The sequence below is a fragment of the Nilaparvata lugens genome, chromosome 11 (genome assembly GCF_014356525.2).
Source record: "Nilaparvata lugens isolate BPH chromosome 11, ASM1435652v1, whole genome shotgun sequence".
Lineage (NCBI taxonomy): Eukaryota > Metazoa > Arthropoda > Insecta > Hemiptera > Delphacidae > Nilaparvata > Nilaparvata lugens.
The window spans coordinates 20,002,388-20,024,587 of NC_052514.1; the positions used below are offsets into that span (position 1 = coordinate 20,002,388).

The 22,200-nt window shown below is 31.8% G+C and overlaps 1 protein-coding gene across 2 annotated transcripts in view; it reads left to right on the forward strand.

Moving 5' to 3' along the window:
• The window catches only part of LOC111052344 (glutamate synthase 1 [NADH], chloroplastic), a 97,699-nt gene that overhangs the window by 19,809 nt on the left and 55,690 nt on the right, over positions 1 to 22,200 (forward strand). For both annotated transcript variants that reach the window (XM_039437794.1, XM_039437795.1), the window contains 8 exons: positions 5,620 to 5,750; positions 6,807 to 6,933; positions 7,933 to 8,070; positions 14,109 to 14,252; positions 14,884 to 14,972; positions 15,785 to 15,992; positions 17,123 to 17,283; positions 20,552 to 20,657. In XM_039437794.1, coding sequence (XP_039293728.1) covers positions 5,620 to 5,750; positions 6,807 to 6,933; positions 7,933 to 8,070; positions 14,109 to 14,252; positions 14,884 to 14,972; positions 15,785 to 15,992; positions 17,123 to 17,283; positions 20,552 to 20,657 — 1,104 coding nt within the window. The remainder of the gene's footprint in view (positions 1 to 5,619; positions 5,751 to 6,806; positions 6,934 to 7,932; positions 8,071 to 14,108; positions 14,253 to 14,883; positions 14,973 to 15,784; positions 15,993 to 17,122; positions 17,284 to 20,551; positions 20,658 to 22,200) is intronic.

Genomic DNA, 22,200 nt, shown 5'->3' on the forward strand with positions numbered 1-22,200 from the left:
AGGTTTGCGCCCAACGTTTTCACTTAAACATTTCTATGATTAAATTGTGATAGAGAACATTATCGTATTGATCTTCTAAATCCAGTTACATGTACATCGATTTTCGTAAAATTGATTTTTTTACCGTTCCTATGAATTCTAAGAATTCTATGAATTGTTTATACAGGTTCATCACAGGCCAGGCTGGTCTGAGCTATTCATGACTTTTTTTCAGTATGCATTATCAACTCAGCAGTTCTAATACACAGACATCACTACTTGGAATGCCATGACATTTTCTATTCTTTCAATTCCTATTATTACCATAGATCGATTCAGATCAGCACAATGTTTATACTGTATGTTCATAATAGATTTTTCTGATTGTAAAAAGAAATAGTCAATAATTGCTGGGAATTTAAAGTGATATTCAACGATTTGAACCTGATAAATTGGATTGTTGAATGACAATTGAAATTCTGATCATGATTTATTATTTGATTTGTTACCTTTCTGATGTCACGTGATACAAATTAGTTTAAACTTCCAAATGGAAATTCATTTTGAGCATCAGAAATGCATATTCAAGTTTTGGTTTTTGATTTATGAATTCTACAAATGTTATAGTTACCTACTGCTAAATTTGATAAAAGTCTGAAAAGCGTGTTTCTTAATTGCGTTCCCATCTAAACAGTGTTATTATCTAATATTTTCAGGTTTTGTATCATTAGCGCCCATCAGAACTAAACACTAATGACCCATAATTTGAAATGTGTCCAATTTTTCCTCTTTTGAGTGACTGATTTATTCGGGAAAGTATCCGTACTAGACTGTTGAAACAATAAACAGTCATGTTTTCCTGATTGTTGTTATTGTTATATGCCGGTTGCTTGGCAACGGATCTGTGGCGGGGCTTCAGCAATCTAGAGAATTCAGAGATGCGTTCTGTTCTCTCTAAAATAGACCTTGACATCGACAATCAACATTCTCCCAGTCTAATTAATTGATTACTGCTGTTACTGGTCTCAATTCAAGTGCGGTCACATGGCTTCTTGACTCTGAGTTTGCCTCTTTAATGTTGAAATACATTATTGCTTTAATACTGTTTACAGAAGTGCTGTGAAAAATTTCCAAAACATATATTTTCCAAAGATTGTTTTTAAAATTTCAAACCATAAATATATTGACAATTACACTAGAATACTTGATATAAGCATCTAACACACCATTTGAGTAAGTCTCAAGTTTAGTTTTTACTATTTTTGTTGAGAATAATAATATTAGTAAGTTCAACTCACTCAACAATCTTGTACTATTTAGAAGAAATAATTTACTTCCCAATATTCAGCTCATTACTATAATAAATGTAACAATTGAATTGTACTGAAATAGTTTATTCAAAACAATAATCAACATACAATTTTTACCATGAATAATAATAATTGATGACTGCAGTAGGCTATTATTTCTATCAATGTTATTGTCGAGTTAATATTTTGAACTTATAACAATTGGAAATAGAGCATTGTGTTGAATTAACTAGTCTTGGATAAATTTTTGGTTCTAAATTAATCCAACCACCAAATAATCCCCGCAGTTCAGACAATGAAAATTTAATTATGACTGATAACTTTATCATAAGATTCCAACAGTTTCTTCTTCAGTTTCTGCATACAATATCTAAGCTGCATAACCAAATTCATAGTTGAACTGCTATTATTTATACGTTTTCTGTGATAATGAATGGCTAGAAAGACAATACTAAGAAGTCGAGCTATTCAACTTTGTTAATACTGTACTACCTTAAAACTGAGTCCATCAAAATTGCATTTTTTGTTGGGAGTGAAAATAGTCCAGTCAACGAAAGACTATAGTGGGAAAAGTTTGGAACACAGTTTTAGTTTTGGGTGTCAAAGCTCAAGATTTACAACAAGTGACTTTTTTCGAATATCAGACTATTCTGTCATCATAAATTGGCAGTGTGCTTCAGTATGAACATTCATATTGAGTACCTATTGGAACGTGTGCGGAACTAATCACAGGGGGTGTTACTAAACTTCCTTCCAAACAAAGACACTCAAAACTAAAACTGCTGCAACATCATCAATCGTTTTTTTCATCATCGAATCGATTTTTCATCAATCGTTCAAAAATTATAAGGCCGAAAAGATGAAAAAATTGGAGGCAGAAGTGTTTTTTCAAAAAATGTCTCACCTTCAAGAGCGGATATCTCAGAAACTATGAGAGATGTGGAGAAAATCGAAAAGACAAAACTTGTTGGTAATTTTGTAAGCTTCATCTTTGCACAGAATACAAATGTTCATAAGATGCATAGTTTCCGAGATATATACGAAAAATGAGAAAATGGTACTTTCAAACCACCCCCACCCCTTCAGCACATGGGTAGGGGTGAGGACTTTTGATATGTTAATCCTCTTACTATCCTTAAAAGAGCTGTGGAGTTGAAAATTGTGTTCCAAACTTTTTCCTCTATACCTTTATTAGCATTCGTTGCCTGGACTAAAAAGTATTTAGGTGTCTTAGTATTCTAGATCACTTCAATGCTTGGTCGTAAAAGTCTTGTCTTATAAAAGTAGTTGGTCTTATTGTCTGAGAAGCATATGTGATAAGTACATGCTACAAATTACAAATGTAATATTCTTCAAATTGTAAATTTTGCTTGAACTAGCAGCAGAAAAATTTGAAGATAATACCAAAGTTTACGCTTGCAGTAGCAATTGATAGGAAGTGCGTATCATTAAAAAACAGAACCTTCAAGATTCATAAAAAAGCTAAGTCGTGCTTCAGAAATTTCAAGATAATTAGGATTTGCCAATTGAGTAGAACCTGATCAAGTATTATGTTAGATAATAATGTTTGAGTAATGGCAGATTGCAACTTATCACTTTGATAAGAGTATTCTTGATGGAAATTGCACACTCATGTAGTTGAAGTGCTTCATTATCTTTTCCGAGTTTTATAAGTTGGATTTCAGTATTGAACTACTGTTTCAGATTATGGCTTGTCGCTGATCATGTTGAAAACTTGCTTGTCCAGAATTTCCACCTAATCGTATACTATTTATAAATTTGTATGCAGAAACTATGTAATCCTGGAAATCCTGTTTTCAAGCAATATCTTACTGGATTAAATTTCGCAAAATGATTTACTGGATAGAATTTCGCTGAATATAATATTATACACGTGCCTCAATCTTTAGGATGAATTTATTACTTTTCCACATTCTTTTGACTGCAAGAATGTTACGTCTCGTGCTCGTGGCTGGAATTTATCGTTTATTTCAGGCAGTAATATATATCACAGTCTCCTTCCTTCTGGTCATTTACCTTATCTTACAGGTGATCAATCCAATACCGTGATGATGTTCTACTGCTATTTGTATGAAGCTATCTGAATTCCTGAATTGATATTTGGTATTAGCGTTGATGTTATCTCTAAATACCATTTCAAATTCACTACAAATATTTTGACTTTCCGAGACGGTAATTAACTGTATAAAAGTAAGATGCTTTAGCATATTTTAGCGGTCATTATTAGCTCATGATTCACTGCCTGAAGCAGTATACTCTACGTGAATTTTGCACATAACTAGTTCAATTCATTAAATAAAACTGTAGAACTGGAAAACTGCATTAGTTGATGAATCATTGCTTTTCCTGGTAACGGAATAAAAAGCCGGTTGTATATTTTTCATTTTATGCTCAAACTGAAATGTATGACGTAAAGTTGTAGGAAAATAATAAAGAATGCTTGTCTTCCTTATAAAATTATTCTAGTGTAGTCGCCGATTCATGCATTTTCTAAGGAAAGATCTTATACAATTCCTCATGAGTTCTTCTTTAAAAACTTTCCCATGTCTGCCTAAAATACAAATTATCAACAATGATCAATAATTACGTAAGCTTTGCATTTGAATTGAATTTGTCATTCCAAATGTTTTCAATTATTGATCGTCCCATAGTATTCCTTCATCTTTTGATAACTCTTGGATACAGAAGCTTGGTCCCCTAAAATGAAAAATCCAGGTTTCTAGGAAATTGTTATTTGCCAATAATTATCCAATAAAACGTTCTGATATGTTACTATGAGTAATATAGATTATACAATTCTGTTCGATATGCTCCTTATCACATCTTTAGCTTATGGAACTTTATCCTGAGTAAATAAGGTCGGGTTTTCAATGATTATCGATGAATTAGCAAAATTCGATTGCTACATTGAAATGCAAATTAGAGTTCCCATGTGTAGTGAATTGTATTGATAGTTTGGGTGGTGCTTCATGTGTCTCTTTGAAGGTGGTCTCAAAGTCAACGTCATTTGCCAACATGTTAACAGTTTTCTGATTACTTACTCACACTTATTTCAGAATCCATAGTGTACAGCAGAAAGATTGTGCTATTGTAATATTTTTGGCAAACAATATGACTAATATTAACTAACAATATGACTAACATAGGCAAACCTATGACCTACAATAATAATAATAATAATTTTGATATTTGATATTTATAGCATCCGATGACCTCCTATTAAGGGGTATTGACTTGTCATGTCAATTTCAAAGTTGAGTTATTTTACTTTTTCATTGGTAAAAGCATTGGAGGATGAGTGATTGCCGTTGAAATGCTCATTAAACTCACGTATCGAAAAGAAACAACATTTAATTAGCTCTTTTTTCAACTCACTTCTAATATCTATGATACCTAAACATCAATAAGATACCTTAATAAACAAATAACCTGTAGCCACTAGAAATAATGTAGACTTGAACAATAATCGATTTTAAAGACAATTTAAGAAAAATGACAGAACTCTCCAATAATAACTAATCTATTTATTTTCCAAATAAATTTATTATCAAATACTTTATTATTAGTTCTGTTAATGCTTTTTTCTAAACATTTACTTCGACCAAAATATATTTTATAATATACTTTAGGATTGAAGGATGTTGTAAGTTATTTGTGTTGAAAATAATCTTCACTGCTACCAAATTACTTGAGTACTACCTAATTTCTCAAATTTGATTTTGACAACCGACACTTATTCAGGTTATAAAGTGGGGGACACCAATAAAGAACTGGAATCATCTTTAACTTGATAATACTGCACAGTATATTTTAATTTATTTGTCCTCGAACATTAAGATGATGTTTTCACAACAAGAGAAATAATAATTATTATTTTACATAGTAATTATTGAAATACGACACATTTTTTTTTTAAATTTGTGAGATTCATTTCAAACATTATAAATAAAATCAATGGTTTCCATTCAATTAATACTCATAAATTGAGGCGAATCTCACCGTATAGTGTACTTCTAATTAAAGCCAGATACAGCATCTTGATCATCTTGATGAAATTAATGTATGTGAAGTGTCTATCATTTATTTTATTTTTTTCTTGTGCTATTTTCCTTTTAAAATGTTTGTTCCAGATTATTTTATTCTAATTTTTATCTTATTTCTTTCTTTTTTTATCCAGTTCTATATGTGTAACCAATCAATATTCAATGAGGCTTGTTTTGGCTCAAAGCTGTAAGCCTCTATAGGCTGTAATTTTTGCTATTGATGTAATAAATAAATAATCGGTATGAATATATTTGTGATGTTTCAGATTGTGCGCGATGCAGAGAAGTTGGCTCTGCGCATGAACCATCGTGGCGCATGCGCGTGTGACAATGACACTGGAGACGGAGCTGGCGTCCTCACCGCCATTCCACATGACTTCTATGCGCACCAACTCAGGTTATTACATTTTATTCCTTTTTAATGCAATCAATTATTCGATAATTACTCTAATGAGATTCGCTTTGAACTGTCCCCATTGGCTGAATGAGCAGCATTGATGATGCTATAATTATTAATATAATAAAGAACTCAGGTTGTTACATTTTATCAACATTTTTATTCCTTTCCAATGCAATAAATTATTCAATAATTATTAAAATGAGATTTGCTTCAAACTGTCACCTTTGATTGAATGAGCAACATTGATGCTATTAATGATGTTATTGATGCTGACAGCTTGAAATTAATCTTGAACGGCCTTCAAGCTTAAACATATAGAATAAAAATTCTATAGATTGTTTATTCTAAGTCTTGAGGTTTCAGCTTACTTTTTAAAATGTCTTGTCACTCGAGAATTTCCAGGTTTTCAATCAACTTGATATGTTTTAAAGCTTTTAAAACTGAATTTTCTAAAAATTATTATGTTTTTCTTTTCATGATTAGATGGCAAAAATCCCCAAATTGTAAACAGCCTAAAACCTGTATCTCTTAATAAATAGAATGATGAAATATTATTCATCCATTAAAATATGAATAATACCATTTGGGACATAATGGGTTGCTCAGTTTCAAACAATCGCTGAAGAGCGCACATGTGATGTGGCGGGTTTGGGACTAGTGGGGAAAACCGTGCCATTTCAATTTGCCATCATGCCGTGGTTTGGTGAAAAGTGAATGTTATGCAAACTTAACTTAATTTCGTTCAAATTCTAATTTATATGGAAGAATTAATTCAGATTAAGAGTTTCCACTGGAATTTTAACCATTTTGGGCTTAAGCATGTGGTACTTTTCTGGAAAGTGTGTTATGTTAAATGATTGAATAAATAAATAATTAATTTTATTCTATTTCTGCACAATATTATTCTCTATCAATACCATTGTGACATTGTGGTGCTAAATAAAAAATCCATGGTGAATTTCATTATAAATTTATTCTATAGAATTCATTTTAAATCATGCTAAATTGAGTTTACATTTTTGATAATATTTTGAAGAGTGTTTCTTGTTACAGAGAAGAGCAGAATGTGGAACTGCCTAGTCTGGGGCAATACGCCACTGGCATTGTCTACGAAGACAAAGCCAATAGCCAACAATCTGAGGCCACTTTTGCTCAGCTTGCAAATGAATGCAACCTGAACGTGAGTTTATCCTCTTTCTATTCCCAATTGTTATTCTGAACTATTCAAACTGTGAACCATACAATAACACTGAACAATACAATATATAATCTGAAATATACAATAACTGTGAACTATACATTAAGCTATACAATAACTTTGAAAAAGTTATAAAGTTATTGCTTGTACTCGATTATCGGTCTCTTTCAGTCTTTCATACAATTTAAAACTCAGCTGAGATTCACAATAAAATTAATGGAAAATTTTCCATTTCACGTAGATAATTTATTTTAGTATAGTTTAATGATGTGCATTGAAACTGATGCTTTGAACATTGAAGTAGAGTCGTAGAAGGAATTCATCATTTTCGTACATCTGAAACGTTTTAATTCAAGTATTTTTTGCTACTTTATCATTTTAGAAGTGTATAACACTACAAATCTTCATCTGCAGTACAATATAAGAAAGATGACCAATTACCTATTAAATTCAAATCCCATACACATGAACTCAGTAAACGGTACTTGAGTAATCAAGCCTATAAAAAAAATAAATTCGCTGTCGTAATTTTGTTCAACAACTTTTCTTTTCTATATAATATGTAAAGAATTTTTTGTTAGTTTTATAGTATTTCATTAGTTGTTAGTCTAGTAATTTACTAGTTACTCAGTTGTCAAGTAAATTCTTGTAAAAATAACGTTCTCTGATATCAATTTTATATTATTATATTTACATGTCTTGTATGTATCTTGACATGCAAGGATGCCATATTTTTTATCTAGGGTTTGCTTAAGGTTGCTTATTGATTCAATAAACGTTTTTTATATCCTTTTATATTCCATCCATCTCGTTTTATCATCAATTTAATCTCGGTGTTGCTTTTATAATTAATCCATTCGAAAATAATTTGTATTTTGTATTTTATGTTCTTATTTTCATTATTGTTACCGTACATTTTGTGTTGTGTATTTCCTCTCTTGCAATTTTTTTGTATAAATAAATTAGAATTGTGATTTCTAGATTGTGTGTTGGCGTACGGTGCCGACGCATCGCGATGGGATTGGCGAGGTGGCTCGCAACAGTGAGCCGTTCATGCGCCAGGTGTTCGTTGTGCCCAAGCCGGGAGCCGATCTCGACGAAGAAGCACTCAAGAGACAGGTCAGGTCACACACGCACAACTTATTCAAATATTTGAATATTCTCAATAACATATTTCGATACCAAGGTAGAAGAAATCAGAAAGACCATGACTCTGACCCACTATATATATATATATATATTTATATATATATATATATATATATATATATCGATGAAATAATAAATTCAAGAGCAAAAACACACTTGACAGGATTTTTTTTGTTCATATTAATTATGCATTTTTTACTTATTCGAATATAATACCATACAGAAAATATAGCACAAGAAGATATCTCATATTAAGATAGTATAGGGCGTTTAAGTTCCAAATTAACTCAAGCTGATAGTCCACGTAGTTCCTTTCCGTGAAGCTATGTAACGCTGGTAGTCTCTTATATTGTGCCGTTCTTACACTCGGCCAGTACCTAAGTAATAATCGGCAGTAGTCAACAGTAATCAGCTTGAGATAACAAAAATCGGCTAAAATTTGGAACATAAACAACCCATACCCTGGGATATCTTCTTATGCTATGTTTTCTCTATGATAATACTTCATGATCGAAAGGCTGTAATTAGGCTACAGTATCTCAAAATCCCGCTGCAATAATTACTAAATTACAGGGCAGTTCATTAAAGATCAGGCTTCAACAGGAAGAAAATTCTAAAAAATATTAAACATCTCCAGGATTTTTTAATTTTTCAAATTATCTACAATTTATATTTTACAGATATTTCACCTTTCACTTCTAATGATAATAATAAGGTTTTTATAAGGGTGGGGATTCAATTATTTATTTCAGCCAGAAATATCGTAAAATACATTAGACTATTTCAGTACAATGGGATTTCAAATTCAATAACTAATAATAATAAATATGAAAAGGTTATACAAAACATGCATGGGAGGTAGCTTAACCTCGTCATTGTGTGTAACAAAGTGGACCCACTAGTTTTCTAGGCTTCTAACAATCCAACTATTCCTATTTGATTATATTATTTTCATTTATCTATGTACTCCTCTCTTACTAGTTGAAGTAGATAAAGAACGATTTCAGTTTTCAGAAGTTCTGAATGAATATTTGAACTTTGATAAACAATTAATGTCATTATCAACGACCAGCACTTTACTACTCTACAAATTTATGACATTTTTCGCTTCATTGTCAAGACTGTTGAATTGCAAATAGCAAAAAACTGTTGAGTCAAGTTCATAGTTCAAGTTCAACTAACGATTTTATTGGTTTTTGATTACGTTGGATTGTAAATTTTGAAATATTTTATCTCATATTCGTTGAATGAACTTTGATTAGCATGTGATCGCGTAATAGTAATTCAGGCAGCTTAGGAAAAAGTGAAACCTTAGTTTTTGCTGAGATATAATTGATTGCAAAGCAGTTTGCATTAGCACCTGTTTGTGCTTTGTGGAAGAACAATAGAAGTCTCTCGTGTAATTTTCAACAATGTAGGAAGGTTATAATAGAATATTGTAGTTGAAGTTGAACAAAACTGCACTCTACCAAAGCTCAAATACTTTCAACTATAAAATTGTTCACTAAAATTTCATTTTAAACTATATAAATGTTAGTTTCATCCAATTAGAAAATCATAGTATTTAATGTAGAGTAAAGATGAAAGGACCATAATATATCTATCAAGTAGATGAAAAGTATGTATCAACATCCAAGCAACGTAAGCATATTTAATTAATTATTAAATACCGTAGCAATAATATTCAAAAAATTGGCTTTCAATTTTCGTTCAATTTTACATCAAGTATAATATTATCCTGATGATTAAATCATATTTATTTTAATCAGATTTCATTTCAGTTTCACTGTGAAAAATGAATCGTCACATTCCTGATGATTCAAAATTACTTGTTTAATGTAACAAAATAGATAAAGGAATAAAAAAACAAAACTTAATATTTCTAATCCATAATTTATTCATAATCCCCATTAATTCATATAAAGTTATCAATAACCTCTCAAAATAGTTTAGTGCCGTAACAAGCTATCAATACTACATTTTTTCAATACCATTTATTTTTTTTTCAATACTACAGGAATTTAAGGTCATGAGCATTAAGTGCTCTCCGCATCCTTTAAAGACGCTTTTTATTTTATTTATTCTACAGTACCTTATACTTATTCTATTGTTTTATTATTTATTGTAAAAATCTTCGTGCTATGTATTGTTGCTATAATACAGTTCACAGAACTCATCCCCCACACCCAGACTTGTTGTCTTTGTGGGTAATATTCACTATGCATTTATTGTCTCAGCTGCTGTATTTACTTATTTTGTGAATAAAGATCAATATCGGGGACCGAGCTTCGTTCTGGAGTACAAAAGCATAAACAATTTATTACGAAAGAAGACATTATAATAACATTCATAGTTCATACAGAAATGTTCTATCTAATCACAGTAAATTGAGATTAATTTCCAAAGGGAAGGCAAAAATTTCCCTCACAAAGGCCCGGTTGCACAAAAGCCGGTTAGATTTTAATCCTGATTAACTTCACGTGAACCAAATCAGAGAAGACCATTTCAAAAAGATGGATCTACTGGAATCAATCAGGATTGAAAATAACCAGGCTTTTTTGCAACCGGCACTAAGTACCTGATTTAATGATTACAAAAGTTCAACTGCTGAGTCATAATTTTGACACAGTCCACCACACATGAACTTGCTCACTCACTTCCATCACCAACAGAGGACGAAATAATTATTATCAGCTGATTTCCAAGGATGATTAATAATTATCCTTTTAATATCCTTCAGCGAGTTTTCCAAGGGATGAGACTTAGTTCAATCTTTATATTATAAACCTACTATGCTCTGAATTTCGTGAGAATCGTTAGAGCCGTTTTCGAGATCCGGTGAAATACAAACATATAAACATCCAAACATATGAACATAAAAACAGAAGTTTCTCGTTTAATAGTATAGGATTTGATTTGAATCCTCTGTTTCATCACCAGTCACGTGAACAATATAAAATTTAGAACAAATCTATGTTCAAATAATCAAACCGTGGTTGTTCTGAACAACTAGCTCATCATACAACTGTAATATATTGTCAGTGAGCTGTCAAACGACATAATATAAGGATGTTTTTTTCAAAACTCCACTCTTAAAACAATACTCTTCATAGCTTTTAATCTCAACTTAGATGAAATATAAAATATAAGAAATATTAGAATAATACTTATGTATTAAAATGGAAAGTATAGTTCATTTTTTCTAAAAAATAATGTGAAAGAAAATGGTTATTTCCCTGACATAATAACTTACTCTCATTAGACTCCCTGATTTGGGGGCGTTTCTCTCCTATTATAGTTATTTGTGCAACTAGTGCGCAAAGTGGCAGTTTGCTGCAACGAAAGAAACGTTAACGGCTTCTTGAGTGCAGCAGAGGAACTTTGGGCACGTATTTCACATTAAATTTTTCCTACAGTTACCATTGAATATTAAAAGTGGGTAATTATGGATAAAATGATAGCTGAAACCCATCAAATGTTTGTGTGTGTGATGCTGTTATTAATAACAACCTTAATTCATTTAAAAATTAATAATCCAATTGAATTGCAGTCATCCAAACCAGCTGTTGGCATGTATTTTGAATGCAAATTTTTTGTTTTATCTGTATTTTTTCTGATTCTTGAATGAATAAAAATAAGAACTTTGACTGAAAATTTTCAAATCCAATTGAAATTGAAAATTTTCAGCCAAAGTTCTCATTTTTATTCATTCAAGAATCAGAAAAAATACAGATAAAACAAAAAAAAGCATTCAAAATACACGCCAACAGCTGGTTTGGATGACTGCAAAATGGCTGAACCGACAAGCGCGCGACCTAGCGGGAAGAATCGTACCTAACTTCGTTCTTTCATCCAGTATTCAGATATTCAGAATTATGATTAACTAGAATTACCGAAAAATACTATAAGTAAACTAAAAAATATTCATAAAATAACATAGACAACAGAAAATATTTTATTGTAGTATATTCTAATGTTATTTTATTAATTTTATTGACATGGATTTCGAATGGTAATTATTTAACCTGAAAATTCGAATTTCAAAATGTGTGTTTGCTACATTTCTCATTGCTTGGAGTTGAAATAATTATTACTGTCAATAGAAAATAAACATTATTTATTATTAAATGATGAGAAGTTATTATTTAATTATGATTTAGATAAACATTATTCTTGTTTTGGATTTCTAGATTGGGATTTTATCATAAATGTAGGGTAGCCATTGAAATGTTTCTCATCTAAATCTAACCACAGTCATTGTTACCAACTTAATTTTTGTTTTCGTGCACTAATCCTTCATATAACCCACCAACTATTTTGTGTTGCCATGTTGCAAATCTGGAGTGCAGAAAAAAATTTTCCCGCACTAGAGCGGAAAAGTGATTCTTTGCGTTCTGTAATCAGTGCAGGAATGGCCACTTTTCAAGGTAACTGTAGGAAAAAATATTTTCTTTTCCTGTTTCAAAATCTTGAACTTTTCCTCTCCCATATTGAAAATCTATGCCTTTTGAACTTTTCCTTGGAATCAAAGAATCTTGTAAAAGTCAAGATGAGAATCTTGAAGCAACAATTAGTCGATAGTAATACACCATAATGTTAGAACTGTGTTCGATTATTTTACTTATAAATGTCTGTCTAATACATTGAATAATGTAGAATCAAAACATTAAAGTTCAATTGCACAACATTTTGCGTCCAAAATATGTACAAGCAACTCAAGGTACATCATTTCAAATGCAAATGTATTCGTTAATTGGCATCTAATGCCACATGAACGCAATTTGAATAAATCGCTGGCAACTGTCCATAATATTATGTTTGTCTGCTTAACTGAACTAGTTTGTTAATCTTTTTGATAAAAATGCTTAAGCTGTTGCATAATGATAAATAATTGTTGTGTTACTCATGCTATTGATATGTTAAACATTTTATCTTGTACAGATTGCCTATAAAACTTTATTTTGTCCAATTATCAGCATTTTGGAAGGTCAAGACCAACAATGTGGCGCCTAGCTAAGACAGTTTTCATTAAGAATGAAAAAGATTAACCTTGATAAAATTCAACCTAAATAAGATAACAAAAAAATGGATTATTCAGTTTGTTTGTTGAGAATTTATACTTAGTCGTAATAGAACAAGATTAACCTGTTGAGTTCTCAGTTCAAAGTTTAGATACACATGAATATATAACAAATTACTCTTTCAAAGATAATAAATTCGACTTAATAATATATTTTTAACTTTGATGAGCATCAAAGTTATCAATTCGATAGAATTAGATTAACGATATCCAATTTTGAGATGCGATTTCCCAGGGAATCTTCTCAGAATTAACCAAATTATTCCAAGTTTATGTCATTAGAAAACGTTTATCAAAATAAACAATCTCGAATGCAGAGTTGAACTTGTCTCTGACGCAGCTGCCAAGTTCAATATACGGTAGCTGATTTCTTGAATGTGTTCCATCTTCTGCAAGTGAATTGGCACAGATTAATTCGCTCTGCCAAAACTCTAGTGCTCTATTTTTAATTCCAAACTCTTACCTGATGTTTCTGAATACGTTGTTTTTTATTCTGTCTCTCAATAACATGCATTCACTTTTTATGACGCAGTGTTGGGTTTCATTCAATTAAATTCAAGGATCAATCTTAATATCAGAATCAAATGCTTGTTCCAGCATTATCATGAAAAGCAGGCAATGCATGTTATAAAAATGCATTAAAAACAATGGACTTTTATGAACAAGCAAGAATTTCTTATAAAATTTATATCTGACAGCAGAGCTGTCTTCTACATGATGATTGTAGAGACAACACTTGACAAAGAAATTTGGGAATCCTCTTCTAATATTAATTGTTTTTCTATACAATAATGGACAACAGTTGTGTTTAATAACTGGATTTGATTTATGCCACTATTCTTAATTATTATAGATACCTGTAACTTCACATATTTTTAGTGATCTTTTATTTCTTGTGTTGTGGCAACATATAAAATTATGTTTCTAGGTGTTCATTTTGAGAAAGAGAGCAACTCACACCATTCCCAAGCCAGGTGTGAGGTTCTACATTTGCTCTCTATCGCACACCATTGTTGTCTACAAGGGACAATTGACTTCCGATCAGCTGTGGACTTATTTCACTGATCTTAAGGTAACTTTTCGTTCATTTTTCAATTCCATTATAAAAATAATACTGATTGTTATTATTATATTTATGTTCTATAGAATATTCTCTACTGTCTCTTTAAAATATACTTTGTGTTTGTTGGACATTGTGATAGTAACAAGTAACACAATATTATATTTTCTTAACTAGAACGCTGCTTGTTGTGAGCCTCTATTTGTAGTCAATCTTACAGTTTCTTTGTCTATTCTGGTAAACATTATTGAACATATCTCTAATTAATATTGAAAAAGGTGGAATTCATGCTGGTATGAAATAATTTTTTGAATATTTATAGCCAAATCTATCATTCTTATAGGCTCTCAACCTTTTTTTTAATAGTCTTGTCGCTCTGAAAAATAAGAGCATAAATGCATTGAAAACTCAATCCGTTGAAATTTGAATGAAGAATGTAAAAACTGGGATGAATGGATTAAGAATTGTGTAGAATAGTATAGTGTGTATTTTATTCAATGTATCTGATGAATTGGATATAAACTGCCTCATCTATTAAGCTTATCAGTTAACGCTCAGCAATTAAACGTCAACCTGGATTGGCCATCTTGTAAAATGTTGGAAATTGGCATTATTTACATTGTACTGTTTTTTTGTTTGTCAGTCGCCACAGTTTGAAACATACTTGGCCCTCGTCCACACCAGATTCTCCACCAACACTTTCCCTAGCTGGGAACGAGCTCATCCTTTGAGGTTTGTAAAGTTAATAGATACTTTCTTTAACTAAAAATATATTTCAATTATGCATCGTGACATGTAACATGTTTTCAATTTTCTGTTCTCTAAAGTTTTGAATTCAAGTATTTCATCAATCCACTATTGATTTATCTTTTCCATACTAGTTTTGTTGAATGATTCACATTTAAATTGTTTGACTACTAGGTTTTGCAGCGTTATTGTTTTGAAACATTACAAATCGAACATAGCTCATACAAAAATCGACTAAAAAATTATTCTCACTATTAATCGTATTAATTGAATAGTATTTTAAAAATAGAAAAGGTGTTTGAAAAAAATGACGAATTTCCAATAAGTATTTAATACACAAGTCATGATACACATTGATGATTTAAATGACTGTTTTTCTCATTTTCTAGTGGATATAAAGCAAGTATCAGAAATCAAATATTGTGCTTTGAGTACTTGAAAAGTACTGTTTTTTATATTCATAAATCAATTTTCATTTTACTTTTCCATAGTAATCTATTAATTTGTATTAACCTGTATAATAATATATGTTACTAACAAAATGTTCAGTTCTGAAGAATCCATAGATGTTAACCATACGTGATTGTGGATGGTATAATATAATAGCATAAATTGTGTTAAAAATAAACAGTATTTAAAATCTCACTAAAAATTAATGTTGAAAAATTCATACACTTTTGTTTGTGGTTGATGTAACAGAGAAATTCTGAAAACGTTATTGAAATAGTAAGCTAGCTTATTGTTACTTTTTCGTTCAATTTATTGGAAAATTTCATATTGAAAATCCTATGTGACAGGTACTTGGCCCACAACGGGGAGATCAACACGTTGAGAGGAAATGTGAACTTCATGAAAGCCAGAGAGGGGGTGATGAAGAGTCCCTACATCGAGAATGAAGAGCTAAAGAAGCTGTATCCGGTGGTCGAGCCCAATCTGTCCGACTCTGGCTCGCTCGATTGTGTGCTCGAGTTTCTGGTCAATGCCGGCGGAAGGTCATTGCCAGAGGTCACATTCACTTATTTACTCACTTATAAAATAGGCTTTTTTAATTAAAAAGCAAAAATTAATAAGTTTTAATTAAAGATTTTTTTAATTAAAACAAAAATTAATTAAAATTTTTGTATTTATTCAATTAAAGTTAACCTTAATTTATTAAAAGGTTATAAAATAGTTTTGATGGTAACATTGATAGTTGTTTCCAATTTTCACTTTTAGGTTAGAGATTCCAACTTTTATATCAAACTTCACGATTCATTATAAAATGATTGGAAAATGATATTCTCCTGACTTGGCTCCTATGTAAATATTAATCTCAGGCATTGTGTCAATTTGTGATTTGATTTTTGTTACCTCCCTATTTCCCAGTGTTTAAACTCCACTTGAACACTGGAGATAGATACCACTCTTAAAAGCTCTTATGTTATGTTCTTCTAATTTGTTGCAATATATCGCTGAAATATTTCTGTGATGAGGATCCAGATTCTGAGAAAATGTTATCATTGGAGAGAGTCTTAGGTGTAAGCCCATTTTTATTTTTCAACAACATTTCCAAAAAAGTCTGAGTCCTCGTCACAATGTGTTGCTTGAGGTAGCGACTAGGATCACTATGATCCTCTGAGAAATGTCATTCAACAGTTATAAGCAATTTGCTTTTGTAAAACCTTAGCTCTCTCTTGCATAGTAGCCATCGGCCAACTGAGGCTGTATCACGTTCACTACAGAAAAGGCTGAGATGTAATGATGACCATCACAAACTCTCATTAAACTCATTCATTTTAGTTTGAATAAAATAGCCGTGCTTCTGTGTTAATTTATGCAAATCAATAGATAGTTGATGCTCACTTGTTGAGTCAATTATCATCCATGATATCAACTCATGATCAAAGCCCATAACACACTTATCATGCTACTTTCTGGTTCCACTCCGATTCGATCACGGTTGACAACGACCCAGAATGGCGTACATGGCACACATGTCCGTCATATATGGATCATCAACCACCAGCCCTCCACCCCACGGATCTGAACGCTGCAAGACAAGTGTGTACCGGGCTTAACACTTTTATCTTCTCCATAAGCATGCTTATTGTAATTTGAATTATTATAGTTTGAATTGGTATTGTTTGTTGTGGTAGGCGGTGATGACAATGGTGCCTGAGGCGTGGCAGAACGACGCGACAATGTCGGCGGAGAAGCGCGACTTCTACCACTGGGCCGCCTGCGCCATGGAGCCCTGGGACGGACCGGCCCTTCTCACATTCACCGACGGACGATACATTGGTGCTATACTTGACAGGTTTTATCTAGAACGTTCTTCTACGCTTTCTAAACATCACAAATAATGTTTTTTGCAAATCCGCTATTCATATTTGCAGGGTTTTTTATCTAGAATTATCTAAAACACTTATCTAAAATTAAATCAGAGGAGGGCAAATAGTGAGATTCATGTTTTAAAGTCAGTGGATCTTCTAATAAAGGATATTTCTATTTCATTTCATAGCAGAGTATTGTTGACACATAATTTTATTGAACTTTGGTCATTGTAGGGAAATAAACCTACTTTTCATATAAAATATTCAATTACTGTTTACCTAACTATGGACTCCTCTTCATTAGAAATGTCAATGTTGTGTATAACTCAAAAGTTTTATCTAGGATGTTTCAACAATCTTCTCACTTTATACAAGTCAATAATATTTTGTAATCTCACTTTATAAAAGTCAATTATGCAGAGTGATTCTTAGTTAAGGTAAAATAATTTAATACGTGATAGTAGAGGTAAAAATAAGAAAAAAGTTCTTATAAACATATATCCATGAACGCTTTATTAGCGAGCTATACAGAGTGAAAGATTTCGCCCGGAATTCAGTTCCTCTGGTGAAATACACCGATGCTGAATTGTATGGGAACTAGTTTCTGAAAAACTTATGCTGGATTCATATGGAAAAATTGAATAAAAATAGTCTGGAAGCTGTATTGTGAGTAGTTTTTGAGAAAAAAGTAAAATATGCAAAAAATCCAAGTAGAAAAACACAGACTTCTACGTTTGATGCCCAATAACTTTCTTTAATGACCAGTAAACAAATAATTTTTCGCATTAAAAATTGTAGAGAATTTAATTGCAAATTGTAAATAAAGCATGTATTTAAATAACAGCTGTTCCAAAACGGCTTATTTATTTTGTTTTAAATAAGAAAATATTTAAAATAAATTATCAGCTGAAAATTATTTTCAGAAATATTTTAGATCACTGTTGAACAAAACAACAAAATGTAAGTTAAACCTACTGTAACCGCGCTGTGTTTTTTGTTTAATCTATTAACCAGTTATTTGTATTCATTTCCCTTTCCTTTTGTGTTAAATGTTAACTTTTTAAAAAATGAAGGTAATTTTAGACATTATTTATACTCCGAATTAGCTGACATGCATTTAATGTATGGGATAGGACACTGTAATAGTACTGAAGCAAGACGTTTGTATCAAGAGAACTTTCCTTACCGTGTATGTCCAAGTTCAAGGTTTTTGCCCCTATTCATCAACGTCTGTCTGAAACAGGTTCTTTGATGTCCAAAGAACACATTTATGCAGGCAGACCCCGATCTACTAGGACTGTTGAGTTAGAAGAACAAGTTCTTAATGAAATTTATGAACATCCAGAGAAGAGCACGAGAGAATTGTCAGTGCAGTTTAATGTCAATCAATCTATTATTTGGAGGATACTAAAAGAGCAACAATTACATCCATACCACCTCCAGAAAGTTTATACTCTATTGCCACGAGACTGTATTCCCCGTTCTGGTATTTGCCGATAGTTTTTAGAAAAACTTGTTAACCTAAACCTTTTAACAACCGTTTTATTTACCGATGATGCACACTTTACAAGAACGGCTATCGTTAACGTCTACAACCAACATATTTGGGCAGATGAGAATCCTCATGCCATCAATCTTAATCGTCCACAACATCAGTTTTCAGTAAACATTTGGGCAGGAATCATAGGAGATCATCTACTGTTCGAGCTTCCTTCCAGGCTTAATAGCATAATCTACTTAAACTTCTTGAGAGGGGAGCTATTTATCTTACTTGAAGATGTACCTCTTCAGTTGCGCCTAAACATTTGGTTTGTGCATGATGGAGCTCCAGCACACTTCAGTGTTGCTGTTCATGAACACCTGAATAACAGCTTTCCAAATTAATGGATAGGCCGCGGTGGGCCAGTACCATGGCCAGCTAGGTCACCAGACATAAATCCTTTGAATTTTTATCTTTGGGGATACTTGAAAACCTTAGTATATAATACTTCGATTGATATCATTGAAGAACTCCAATCAAGGATTTTGAACGGAATAGAAATGATGAAGCAGACTCCTGGAATATTTGAACGGGTCCGAAAATCGATGAGAAGACGTCTGAACATAAAATGCATTAAGAACAACGGAGGTCACTTTGAACATAATCTTTAGTCTTTAGGTAAAAGATTAATGTAATTTAGATATGCTACTTTCATATAAAAATAAAACTTTTCATAAAAAACCAAATATTTTATTTGCAATCAGCTACAACCTATGAGTTATAAGTTTTCTACTCATAAAACAGCAAATTTTTGTGGTGTAATGTACTACATAAGAATACATTTTATTTAACTGTTCAAATTTAGTTTACACAGCTTAAATAATTCTTTACAATTTTTATTGCGAAAAATCATTTGTTTCATTTGTTTACTGGCCATTAAAGAAAGTTATTGGGCATCAAACGTAGAAGTCTGTGTTTTTCTACTTGGATTTTTTTCATATTTCAACTTTTTTCTCAAAAACTACTCACACTACAGCTTCCAGACTGGTTTTATTCAATTTTTCAGATATTTTTCCATATGAATCCAGCATAAGTTTTTCAGAAACTAGTTCCCATACAATTCAGCATCGGTGTATTTCACCAGAGGAACTGAATTCCGGGCGAAATCTTTCACTCTGTATAGCTCGCAAATGAAGCGTTTATGGATATATGTTTATAAGAACTTTTTTCTTATTTTTACCTCTACTATCACGTAATGAATTATTCTACCATAATTAAGAATCACCTTGCATACCTTATTGCAAATTTTAATGTTGTACTATTATTGAAGGATAACTGGAATGTTCTAATTATCTCAACATGCTTTATACGATTCTAATTGTAAATGTCAATGCTGCAAATATCATACTACCGTGGCTGTTTTTAGTGTTCGGATAATCTTGATTAGTTCCACGTAGTATGTTTTCTATCTAAAATCTTAAAATGCTTGATAAATAAAGAACATTTGTTGCACATTTTAATGTTAGAGTATTCTGTTAGTCATCAATAAATACCTTTTCAAGTACCGTATTAAGAAAATGAACCATTCTTTTATCATTTTTTGAAGTTTATAAAACAAAGTACTTGAGGAAAAGATTTGCTTTCACTTGACTGTATCATTCAACTTACAATCCAGCACCAAACGATTTCTTCTCATGCTATATGCTTCATTCTATTAGTCAAAAATGTGTGTGGTAAGTTCTTCTATTGTAATCCTTCTATTTGTTGCTTAGGAACGGTCTGAGACCATCCAGATTCTATGTGATGGACGACAACGTCATGGTGATGGCGTCAGAAGTCGGTGTCTACGACACTGATCCTGCTCACGTCAAGCTCAAGGTCAGTTATCCTATTTTTACTCAGAACATTGAAAAAATATCTGGTGTGGCGTACTCACACAACTTTCCTTGCCGTTGATTACCTGACGCTAGTGTTCACGCGCATCTCAAGTCTACTATTCAAAGATCTGAGCTAGCTGGTGACAGGACAATAACGCTTGAGACGCACGAGGTCTGCTATCTCTTCATAGTGAATGATTTAATAGAATCAACAAATGCCAACACATTTTCACACATTAATCACATTTTCTCGAATTTCGAAATGTTACTGGACTGTAGAGACTTTCATGCTCAATCTTTTCCACTTGAAATTTTTTGTTTAAGTTATATCTGAAGCCTGATAATTGGGAATTTAAAATCCAAATTTGTATAGATAGGGCGGAGCTCCTGAAATTTTTACAGATATGGGACTTGTGGCAGTTGATAGAGCTTATCAATGACTATTCTAGGTATAAATTTGATCAAAATCGTTGGAGCCGTTTTCGAGAAAATCGCGAATAACCCCGTTTTTGCCAACATTTTCGCCAAAAACCACTTTTTGGACTCAGGGACCTTGAAACATATAGAAATTTAGAAATTGGGTGCCTTAATTTTTTTCGGAAAGCAATACTTTCCCTAACCTATGGCAAGGAAAGTAAAAACATCATATTTACTCATACTTATTACATCCATTAGTGTAATCTTGGAGAGAAGTTACTATCAAGTTATCTATTTATGAAGACAGAAGACTCAATTAGGAAGTATAGTTCATTACAGAAAAATTAATTATGAATGCTATAATTTTATACACACATGCATACACTAATAATTATTGTATTGTCATATTATATTATAATTATGATTTGTGATTGATTGTCTACCGTCAAAGTAAGTGTTATAAGTAGTTTAAATCTCTCTATAAGTGAAAAGCACGAAAATAGTCCGATGAGAGAGTTGATGCAACGTTGCCTAATAAGAGTTGATCAGCGTTGTCCACAGGTGATTATAATGAAAAATTAATTAATATTTTTTATAATACACCTGATGAATTGGCAACGTCTATGAGAGGAGGAACTCAGCACTTCCAATTTTCATCGGACTATTGTCGTGCGGTTCACTATAGTAATGTTCCTCACAGTCCGTTTTGGAAGTGGAGCATTGATATTTCCTTTTATCGATATGACACATATTCATTGTGGTTCTCATACAATTAAACCCCACTCTGATTCACTGAAAGCCTAAAAACACGAATCACTACTCTAATCATGATGAATGAGACTACTTGAAATTGTCACAACTACTTATTGATGGAAACATTGAGGAAATAATGGTTGTTATACCATTACCAATCTTTAGTGGACAGAGAAGTGTGACTAGAGCAGTTCACTTGAGACTGATAATGGCGTAACAATAGAAACTAGTTTCTTAATATGGTTCCATAAATTGTGGTTTAACAATTCCAAGTATTTGTGGTTTATTTATGGGGTTTCATCTATTATATTATCACGTTCACTAAAACACAGAAATATTATTCATGAAAAAACAATTCCTCATTCTAATCACTA